The following is a 12,152-nucleotide window of genomic DNA, read 5'->3' as shown; positions in this document are numbered from 1 at the left end:
TGTTTCATAATATAAAATTTTTACTTTAGAATACTTGACGTTAAGTTTTTATTATATTATCGTTTTATTTTTATTGCAGTTGTGTCTATTTTTTTATTTATTGTTGCAATTATTTAGCTTGTGACAATTTACCCCGCTACGTGTCAATATGCCACGGCATGAGGCATATTGTCACGCATTACGCACACAAAATTTTTTTTTCTCCTAAAATATTCAAAATTTTCGAAATGTAAAATATGCCCAACAATCTCCAATACATAGAAGAAGCAGGCCAACCAAATCAAAAACAGATGAGAAAAAAAATTGAACACTAATTATGCGACAACTAGCCCCGGTCTCCCCTACTTTATGTGTCTTGTAAAGTATAACGTACGCATAGTCGAAATAGAGTACAATACTTTATAATAAACTACAGGTGGCAACCCTATAGTCATCTCCTTCATCCACTTTCCTGGTATTCCATCGAATAACACGGAACTAGAATTCTTTATAAACCTTTAGATATAGCAGAACAGAAAAGAACGCGTTATCAGTTATCTCACCGTAATTTTTCAACTTTAACTATCAATTTTCTCGCTATTTTATTCTCTATCTATAACCCTTTGTATATAACTTTTTTCTTAATAATATTGTATATAGTGAATGAAGATTATACACTACACGCATATGATTTGTTGTTATTGTGTCCTGCCAAATAGGTATATCTCTAAACGACCAAAAAACTATGTCGACGGGAATATAATTGCTTTTTAACAGAATGGTACCTTGGGACTGTGGTAAAAAACCCGGATCTTTGTTGGTTACGTTTTTCGTTACTTCTTCTTCGTTAATTTGTGTTAAGGTACCATATCATCGCGAGTTCCCTTCTTTACATTGGAGATGCAAAGTAGCACAGAGTCCGAAACGAAAACTCATTAGGGGCGATTTATCTTCACGGTACGAAACGAGAATAAAATTGGTCAAAGCAGGTAATACTNTGAGAACATTTAAGCTGAGGTTAACAACGTTAAAAATATTGAAGAGCATTCTAGTATTATTATTTTATGTGTAGATAGGCACCTATGAACTGGAGCCATGAAAAATTAATGTAGGTTTTTATTGGCTAAATAGTGTGCATGTAATGTTAGTCAGTTTCACTATTAGAAGATTATGACAATATCACCGAATTATCAATGACACTGAAAAAAGAAACGTCGGTGTTTGTCATTAATGTTTTATTTACGGTTAACTAATTCTGAGGAAGAAATGGGATTTGTATGGGTTTTGTCCAGAAACAGCCTGGCCATTAAAAAAAACATAACGTGTAATTATATAACACGCTACACAAGTGAAACTTTTTCAAACACACAAACATACCGGGATAGGGGTTATGGAATTGGTTTAATGGTATTATTTGTACACTATGAATTTAAATTTTACACTATACATGCCGGAGTTGCCTGTAACGAACGTTGCATTGAAGCGCGCTCACGGCTCAAGCGATCCCCACTACGAACTCGACTACGTGNCGATCTATAGCGCGTTGTTTATAGAAGAATATTATTTTGCGTAATTGTTTCTCCACATTGTTTGTACAGAAAAGTAACATCCATTTAAAAATACCGAAATCAAGGTTAACATTATGTTTCTAAAAGAAAATTAGTTATGAATGGTGTTGATTGGATTTAAGTAGGTATGTGCAAAATGGTTTTTTAAAATTATTTAAATACAAAATGCAAATACTTTTTTGATTTGTTATTTCAAATGTAAAATGCAAAATAGATTTCCCTTTTGTATTTTAAATGCTAAATGCAAAATACGTATTTTCAAAATACTTTTTGTAGTATTTTGTTTTCTACATTTACTTAAGTACGTATAAAATATTTTTTGAGAAAACCTTGCATTTGCACATTTTTTTAACATTCGAGTTTTTCTAGACTAATAGCAGTGTTTGCACTATATCACCAGCTGCGAAGATTGAGTATGATTCATATTTTTCTGTTTGAAGTGATTGAGATATAGTTTTTCTATTTTTATATTATAGTTCCTTCAGTTCAGCAACAAGTAATTCTTCTTGCTTCCTTATTTGCCTTTGTCACCCGTTGTAATAGGAAAATAAACACTGATGCCAAAATAGTCTGTTAACCGTGAAAGATCAAAGCCAAAATAGGGTTGCAAATAATTTTACTGATGTAAAATCAACATCAACCATTTTATATCAAAATTTTTACAACCCTATTTTGTTTCTGATCTTTTACTTATTGTAATAAGAGAAAGAAATGGAATCCATATTTTCTTTAGGTTTAAGTTCATCTAAAAAGTGAAGTTTTTCTAATCGTTATCTAAGAATTTTGGATTATATGCATTTATTAGCACACCACAATATCTTGTAATTTTCAGTATTACATAGCTGAGGTATATCAATTCGATATGGTTTTGAGGGCTGTTTTGACGTAATTCATAAAAATTCGTAGTTCCTTGCTAAAGGTACGGTAAGTGGTGATTTGGCAGGTGCTGATATCAATTTGGAACTTCAAAATTACATGGACTATCACAATGAACCTGGAAAACAATACCGATCCAATAGTTTAGATTATCCATTTCCAAGTTTAGAATTTTTTGGGCTCTTTTCAGTTAAAGAATTAGAAGCCATTCATAGAATGTCTCTTTCTCCTCTTTTTAAGGTTCCAATACTTTTAATGGCCAATATGAGCAACTTTTATTCATTTTATATAATGTTTGATTGGTGATACTAGCAAAACTTTTAACGACAAAAATGTATTTTGTATTTTACAAATAGAAAATACGTTTGGAAAGGTATTTCAAATAAAATAAAAAATGCTTTTTTCAAAAGTGCAAGATAAAAATAGGAATTTTTTACTTTGTATTTACATTTTAAATGTAAGTATTTCAAATAAATCACATCTCTGCACATAAAGTAACCTTTAAAGCAACTTTTTCAGTGTTTCCATTTTATCCACCATGTTCACTATTCAAATGTGGCGTATTTGTCCGTACAGGGAGTTATTTTAGATAATTTATTCTAAACTCTATGTAAGTCGGCGTCTTTCTAAACACTCGAATTTCACTCTAAAAACCATAACTATACTCTCAATCAATTAAAGTGGCGGTTGAATCAATAAAACTGTCAAGAATCTTCCGCCTTTGTGTAGGCCTAGGTGGAATTATAGTATTGTCATATCATTTAATTGTTAACTACTTGTGTCTATAAAGCTCAAAATAGTTTGATAGCTTTTACAAGGGAGTGAAATAGAATAATGACATATGAAGTACCTGGGCAAAATATCATTATTAAAGTTAATGGTTCTGTTAAATCACATCTGCAAAGATAGACTGCCTACGGCGCGCTGATGACATCAAATAAGATTGATACTGCGACCAGCGCGTGATATTTTCGATAAATTTATGGTCAACAACTTAAATGATTTTATTAGGTAATTGGTATACATGCCGTATGTTAACGTCTAATTAATTAAATAAGCTGAAATACCCCAGTAAGATCTTGTTAAACATTTAAAATACGTTAGTAGAAGCATATACACAGTAGATGGTGATACACTACCTATATTAAGATATTGTATCAACTATCTTCCTTCTCTAGTTTGACCAGCGGTAGTTTCGCTACCGTTCTAACTAAGAACAAAACGTTTTTTACATTTTATGTTAAAAAGTTAAGGATTTTAAAGTAGCAAAAAGTATATTAGTTTAAATATATTTTAAAGCGAAGAGTAACAAATTNCGAATCGTTGCACCGCGCGAAATTCCAAACGTTGCACCGCGAATCGTCGGACCGTTGCACCGCGAATCGTCGAACCGTTGCACCGCGCGAAATTCCAAACGTTCCACCGCGAATCGTCGAACCGTTGCACCGCGAATCGCCGGACTGTTGCACCGCGAATCGTCGAACCGTTGCACCGCGAATCGCCGGACCGTTGCGCCGCGAATCGGCGGACCGTTGCACCGCGCGAAATTCCAAACGTTGCACCGCGAATAGTCGAACCGTTGCACCGCGAATCGTCGGACCGTTTGTGTCATTTAGGTGTATCATTTTTAAATCTTCGTTTAATTCAAATGTACGCTATTAGGAGTTCATGATGCGAAAAAATAAAGTCAACTTTACCGTTGCCCTGAATAAAAATGTTGATTATTATTTCTAGGAGGGTAATGTTGTTAGATTTGCTGTTTTATTTTCAGTTTGCACTCGTGACGATGTTCTTTATTGTTTAGTTCCTTTCAAATGCTTTATATAATTTTAGCAACTGGACAAGATAGGAGGCAGTGTCATATTAAATTTACTGTTTCAGAATTAAATATGAAGGTGCAAACGACGAGATCCGTATCACACTGCTATGGTCACAGTTGTTACACTACTAATAAAACTTGTTTTGTAGTATCCCTAAATTAAAATGTTTGTTTAACATAAATTCCGCACAAGAAAGTTCAGTTTGAAACTTATTTGTAAAAGTCTCGAAACTGAACGAACAATTTAGTTTCACACAAAATAATAATCCACATTAAGGGGTTACTTCTAACTCTTTTGGTTCTTTTTTCAATGAAGCACTTTCCTGTGTTCTTGGCATACGTATTTCTAACAATTAAATAACTTGTAGTTTAGGCATCAAATCTGAAATCGTGTTTGAATTGAATTTTACGAAAATAGATTTCCACTTTTACAACTAATTTGAATGAAAAATGATTCTGGGAAATTTCAAACAACGTCCTTGACATACTGTCAGTACCACTAATAAAGGGTTTGGAAAATTAATTTAGTGCAGAAGTTTGAGATGATATTTCCCCAACTTATAATTGCATTTCCGAAATAACTTATTTATTAAGTTGCTACTGACTTTAATTATATAATTGCACTGTGAATTCAAAAGAAAATCATTAGTTTGGGTGCTTCCTTATTTCCTATTACATAGATCTAATTGTAAGCGGTTCCCGATTTTTTAAAATTAACTATTTACAAAACTTTTTAAAAAGAGAAGAAAAATAACTTAGAATCCGTTAGTACACCTACATATAATCGAATATGTGTGCTTACCAATCTTATTATTGATCAGTTGTTTTAGATCTCTTGGTTTTCGTTATTTCATAGAATTTACGCTAATTTGTATTTCGCTTTACGAACTTAATTAATATCGATAATTAATAATTAACTTACCTGTAATTAAAAGACGAGTTCAAACTTATTTCGATTATCGAAGTGGAATTAAAACCCGAGGCGACTGTCTCTTCAGACGCTGGAATTGAAATCATATCAGATGTCACATTATTTTAATTTTATCACTTTATCACTTTAACCAGGGGCTTTTCAATTTCCATTATGATCGTAAAAATGGACCGTTTGTCAATAATACAAAATTATTGTCACTATGTAAACTTTCATTTTCCATATTTATGACGCGTGGCGTGTAAAACAATCGTTTATCAATTTGATTGGTACAAACTGATTTTTAATGCTCTTTTTAAGTTGCAGTTGTTCTTAAGTCAAAAAAGTTACAAACGCTGTACGTAAGAAACTCGAAAACTTTCTTCATTTGAGAAAGTGAATACGTACAAATATCTACAATTTATAACGTTGAAAACTTTCTACATTTATCAAAAACTGAGAGAGACATTGTCCTTTTAATTCATGGTTTTGTTATCAACAATAAATCATTGATAATGGTAAGTTGTTAAAAGTTTTATCGCGCGCGCGTCTTTTCCATCCGTAGAGCGACAATAGTTGCACCGATGCGATGTCCAGATAGACGAATACGAACTGAAACAGAGTGAATGTTAAGCGCCAGTCGCGGCAGTTCGCCGACCACGCAAAGTTGTGTGTTGGTCTCATTCAAAGCGCCATGCAGTCAACCTTTAACGATACCGATGTCCAATCGCGACGAATTTTGCAGCGCAGTCGCGACGGTTGCACATTTTCATATTTCATAAATATATCCTAGTTAATACACTACACAAAAATATTTAAATGAGCAATAAATATATGTTTATCCAACAAAATACAACATCTATTTAATTTATTTGGCAGCTATAATTAAGTTTTCGAACACCAAATAAATAAACCGGTAAACAAGACCTTATCCTCAAAATAATTATAAATGACAACAGAAGTAAATAACACATAATAATTATTATGCGCGCATCACCTGGCATCTTTGGCATTAGAAATACTGAGTTATTGAGTAGCTAATTTTCATACAGCGGAATTCGTTTATTATGACTCCGCCTATATTGACCAACCGCTTAATATGAAGTACTTGCAGTGTTAAGTTTGGTTTTCATATTAAATTCTCTATAGGAAANACAGATAAAGTGAAAAAAAATATATAACTGAATAATAGTAATAGCGGTTAGAGGTTGCTTAGGTACGCTAAAGATCAGGGTCGGCTTTACAACTGCCTGGTTGGAATTATATCTTTAAACAAGAGTCTTGTTTTCCTAAATTGTTGAGAATATTTGGATAACTTTTGAACTTTCTTTAACATCCAACATGCTAAAATTCTGCTTCTCTGCCTCTCTTTCTGTTACACATCAATTGATATAATGTTTTCTCTTTTTCTTTGTTAGTGTACGCTGCAATTCCTACCTGACATCTATTTTCAATGTTTACGATATTCTCTATAACTTCGGTTGTGAGTAAAAGTAGGCATTCTGTTAGCAACCGCTCTAGTCTAATTAGTAAGTTGAAAGGAGAAAGTAAATGGGACAGTTTTACTGCGAACTATGTCATCTTATATTATATCTTTTAGATAAATACTTGACAATCATATGAAATTAACACCACAATTAGCAGTACGTAAGAGATTTTCCACATATAAATGTTTAACAGACCGTAGGGAGATTCTGTTTTTCTATTACATGTATTTTAAATGCACAGAGTATTATTAGTAGTCTCATTACGTTGAAGGCAGGGCCGAAGGCTTTCTTTAGCCTTCTTTTAGGAATCGTGGGAATGGGTGGATGATAGTTGAGGCGAGAGAGAGAGATTTATCAATCGAATATTACTGCCCCAGCATTTACACAAGTGATCCAAAGAAACCACTGAAAAAAATGGACTAGGGCAGACGGACCCGAAATCGAACCGATGTCTTCTCGAATGCCAAGCGATAGTCCAAAAACCTAGGCTATACCGTTCTATCTTACTGATGCTTCTAAAGACTGAGTTTATATGATATCCAAGTATAAGCAGTAGTAGTGGAGTCCTTTTCCTAAAAAAAGTATTTCATGCGTTAGACAAGGTCTTATTTCCGTATCAACTTCCCTAACTGAATCGACCATAAAGAGTAGATACATAGGTACTAATAGGCACGCAAACTACTTTAATAAAAACTTTATTTTAAGTTCTTGGTCAGAAATTTATTGGAACTACCAGACTCTATCTAACCCATGAAATATTTATTTTTTTAAACGCAGATTAGTAATGAGCAAAATTGGCTTTGGCTTCGCAGTCTTGCTCTTGATCTAATTTATGCGTTGGAGGAAGGATGAATTTATGCATTGGAGTAAGTTCTCGAATTTTCGTAACTCTCAGAACTATCGATACTATTTTCTTTAAAAGTCATGACATGCTCGCATGTATGACAGAAAATTTCAGCATTTAAGACAATTATGGTGTCGATAAATAGAAAAATTAGTGCTTAGAAGAATCATTAAAAAAACGTATAAGACTTAATGAGAAAGACCCAGACATAACACGCAAGACTATGACCAAGACCAGTCTTGGTGTTGGTTTTGGTCTTGCTCTGCTCATCACTAACGCAGATATTCGAGTTGAAATTCAAATTGCTTGGTATTGTTCGAAAATATTTAATATACACACACATTACTACAGTTTTCACATTACTCTACGCTTTCTAAATTATGTGTACGGATAAATTATTATATTTTGGGTACATTGCAGAAATACCACTTGTCAATCGTAATTTATGAAAACAATCTGTGTCCGTCGAATTATTACCGTTCCCGTTTGAACTAGAATAATAACTTTTACAATTAACTGTTTTTGATGTGTCTTCATGTTAGAATTTATATAAATGCAGAGTTTAATTTTAGGAAGAACACGCAACAGATATATATACCATGCAAAACGTATTATTTAGTGACAGACGAAAGATCAAAAATGACCGGTCTTGGGATCTACATCGCGTAGCTGTCGTGTGTCCTCTAATGCATTCTGATGATCATCTACATGTATACGAAATTGCCGACATATTTCTTGTTTCATAACGCAATAATTTATCAATGAAGGTTCGCAACAGATGTTGCGAAAAATTTGAAATGCAAATTGTTTGAAATTCCGAAAAGATACTACGAAACAAAGACACCCAAAAAAAGATAAGCAAAACTTTGTATTTCTTTAGCACACCATCAATTAAGATAAATAGTTCATGCGTAAAACCCATTTTATTATNAGAAATATTTACAAAAGGGTGTAATATAATGTTTAGTCAAATATATGTTTTAAATTAAATATAGTGGTGTTATTATCCGCCACACTATGTAATTTCTTCTGTTAACTGCACAATTCAGAGAGAAAAACGATCCTGAAAACAATTTTTGCCGTGTGAACACACGGCACGTGTAAATACTTCTATACACTTGCTTGTCTCACTGTTGCCGTGCACGGCCACGGCGCCGTGCCGTTGCAGTCCCCATGCCGTGCTGCAACGGCAGCCGTGCACGGCTACGGCAGCAAACCGTGCTGTGTGAACGCTTGCATATAAACCAATGTATTACTATTATACACGGCACGGTTGCCGTGCACGGCCACGGCAAAAAACCGTCTGTGTGAAAGCAGGGTTACGTTACAAAAGCATATACGTAATATATGGTGTCATATAAAACGGCTGAAGAGGACTTTAATTGGTCCTAGAACGGCCTGAGGTAGAGGGGTTTTAGTCGGTAGGTCCGAGGACTTTTTCCTCGGGAATCCGACACCACCTAGTCGTACGGACGGCTGGGTGTCTTTTGAAGATTTCCCCTCTTCCACTAAAACATGTCATATAAAAACATTTTTCTTTAAATACAAAATTGTAATTTTTAATTTGTTCGGAAAGCAAGCTTTGGTCAGGAAGATTTTTACTTTTCTTTCAAGAGGCAAATTATCAAATCTTAGAAAAGCATGTGGTATAAATAGAAGGAGAATCCCACCTGTTACAATCTCCCGTTCTAAAAATTAAATATCAGTTCCCCACCAATTCTTCATAGATAATATAATTTTTTTGTGCAGAATTCAGAGCCGATTTACGGTTTTTGGTTCTTAAGTACTACTATTATTACGTGCGAGATGTAAAAACAGGATTGAAGGTGGTGTGGGGCGCTGGAGGTTAAAATTTATGTAGGAGACTGTTGGCCGGAAGATGGTTAATTGCTGAGTGGGGTAGGAATAACATTCTGGAATACTAAATAAGTGTTTAGGGATGAAGGCGCAGGGGGTAGAAGTGCCAAATGAACGTGAGGATAAGAGTATGTTTGACAATAGAGGTGACGGTAAGGCTAACGAGGGAGGTGACGGTAAGGCTAACGAGGGAGGTGACGGTAAGGCTAACGAGGGAGNCGGACCGTTTGTGTCATTTAGGTGTATCATTTTTAAATCTTCGTTTAATTCAAATGTACGCTATTAGGAGTTCATGATGCGAAAAAATAAAGTCAACTTTACCGTTGCCCTGAATAAAAATGTTGATTATTATTTCTAGGAGGGTAATGTTGTTAGATTTGCTGTTTTATTTTCAGTTTGCACTCGTGACGATGTTCTTTATTGTTTAGTTCCTTTCAAATGCTTTATATAATTTTAGCAACTGGACAAGATAGGAGGCAGTGTCATATTAAATTTACTGTTTCAGAATTAAATATGAAGGTGCAAACGACGAGATCCGTATCACACTGCTATGGTCACAGTTGTTACACTACTAATAAAACTTGTTTTGTAGTATCCCTAAATTAAAATGTTTGTTTAACATAAATTCCGCACAAGAAAGTTCAGTTTGAAACTTATTTGTAAAAGTCTCGAAACTGAACGAACAATTTAGTTTCACACAAAATAATAATCCACATTAAGGGGTTACTTCTAACTCTTTTGGTTCTTTTTTCAATGAAGCACTTTCCTGTGTTCTTGGCATATTTCTAACAATTAAATAACTTGTAGTTTAGGCATCAAATCTGAAATCGTGTTTGAATTGAATTTTACGAAAATAGATTTCCACTTTTACAACTAATTTGAATGAAAAATGATTCTGGGAAATTTCAAACAACGTCCTTGACATACTGTCAGTACCACTAATAAAGGGTTTGGAAAATTAATTTAGTGCAGAAGTTTGAGATGATATTTCCCCAACTTATAATTGCATTTCCGAAATAACTTATTTATTAAGTTGCAATACTTTTTGTCTTTTCTTTTATAATTAGAAAATTGGAAAAAAATTAAAAAATATACAAGAAATTAAATCATAACTAGGCACTTGATATTGAATAAGACAATGGAAACAAAATAGTTGGTACACTTTTGTTTCACAAATTCTTCAGGACAACTCTAACAATTGTTTGTGGTGTTAAACCATTATCAAAGATAATCATTCATTCATTTAGTTGAAACAATTGTTAGAGTTGATTTAAAATTGTTGAATAAATTTTTGAAATACAGGGTTTTATTTCCCTTATCTTATGGTTTCTTAATTTACGGTGCAGTAAAACTGTATCTACTAATTACTACCGTAAATCCATGAAGTTGATAGTTTGATTATAATCTCATACCTATTAAATATATCACACGTTTGTAAACAAAAGTTGAAATTTGAAATTTGTAAACCAAATTGTTAAAAGTTTGCAAGAAAAGCTTCGAGAAAATGGATCAATGATATGCCAGATTATTTCAGTGACAGTATTTAAGATTTTGTTGAGGTGGAACAGTTGCAAAATTTTTCTAATAAGAATAAAAAAAAACAAGTTTTGTCTCTATAAAAAGTTCAGAAATATTTTGATTCTCTTTATTCTTCAAAATTAAATGGAGCGTTTGATCATATACGCATAATAATATAACTTAACCTCCTATTAGTAGGCAAAAACAGTTCTTCGACTTTATACTACATGTGCCTTTTTGGAAGTTGATAATTTTCCTTTTGATAAAAACATTCCTGAATATTATTATTTCTAAAAAAAGTGTTTTTTTGTGCCCAAAAAGCTCAAACGATAGAGTGTAGTTACTTATAAAAGAATAATATGAAATTGCGTGATTTCAAATCGAATGCCAATAGAAAAAGAGGAAAAAATTATAAAAGTCTTGTGAAAAGAATGACAAAAGGGAGGGAAATTTTTACTTTCATTTTTATTGAAGATAAAGATCACACGAAGTGTTACAAGGGTTTTATAACTAAAACTGAAACATGAAATTTGTTAGCATTCAAATCTATATTGCGTACTTTGGGCTTTTATAGATTTTATGTTTTTGGGTACTAGGCTTTAAATGATAATTCACTATCTTACCCTGCTTTCACACAGACGGTTTTCTAACGGCAACCGTGCCGTGCCGTGCCGTAATTTCATTTTGCTTTGCGTTCACACTACACACGGTTTTTCACGGTTTAGTTTTGTTTTGATACATGACCAAAATGGACGAAANAACGAGGGAGGTGACGGTAAGGCTAACGAGGGAGGTGACGGTAAGGCTAACGAGGGAGGTGACGGTAAGGCTAACGAGGGAGGTGACGGTAAGGCTAACGAGGGAGGTGACGGTAAGGCTAACGAGGGAGGTGACGGTAAGGCTAACGAGGGAGGTGACGGTAAGGCTAACGAGGGAGGTGACGGTAAGGCTAACGAGGGAGGTGACGGTAAGGCTAACGAGGGAGGTGACGGTAAGGCTAACGAGGGAGGTGACGGTAAGGCTAACGAGGGAGGTGACGGTAAGGCTAACGAGGGAGGTGACGGTAAGGCTAACGAGGGAGGTGACGGTAAGGCTAACGAGGGAGGTGACGGTAAGGCTAACGAGGGAGGTGACGGTAAGGCTAACGAGGGAGGTGACGGTAAGGCTAACGAGGGAGGTGACGGTAAGGCTAACGAGGGAGGTGACGGTAAGGCTAACGAGGGAGGTGACGGTAAGGCTAACGAGGGAGGTGACGGTAAGGCTAACGAGGGAGGTGACGGTAAGGCTAACGAGG

General features: G+C 34.4%; 1 protein-coding gene across 1 annotated transcript in view; it reads right to left on the bottom strand.

Annotated features, from left to right (window-relative positions):
- The window catches only part of LOC108738266 (neuropeptide Y receptor type 1-like), a 29,674-nt gene extending 23,902 nt beyond the window's left edge, over positions 1–5,772 (bottom strand). Inside the window, exon 1 of the mRNA XM_018471626.1 lies at positions 5,165–5,772. Within this exon, the coding sequence (XP_018327128.1) occupies positions 5,165–5,259 (95 nt within the window). The 5' untranslated portion in view covers positions 5,260–5,772. The remainder of the gene's footprint in view (positions 1–5,164) is intronic.
- Between the last annotated feature and the right edge of the window lie 6,380 nt (positions 5,773–12,152).

Source organism: Agrilus planipennis, unplaced genomic scaffold, assembly GCF_000699045.2.
Source record: "Agrilus planipennis isolate EAB-ADULT unplaced genomic scaffold, Apla_2.0 scaffold94, whole genome shotgun sequence".
NCBI lineage: Eukaryota > Metazoa > Arthropoda > Insecta > Coleoptera > Buprestidae > Agrilus > Agrilus planipennis.
The sequence above is the reverse complement of the archived record's forward strand: the minus strand, read 5'-3'. Positions and strand labels throughout refer to the sequence as shown.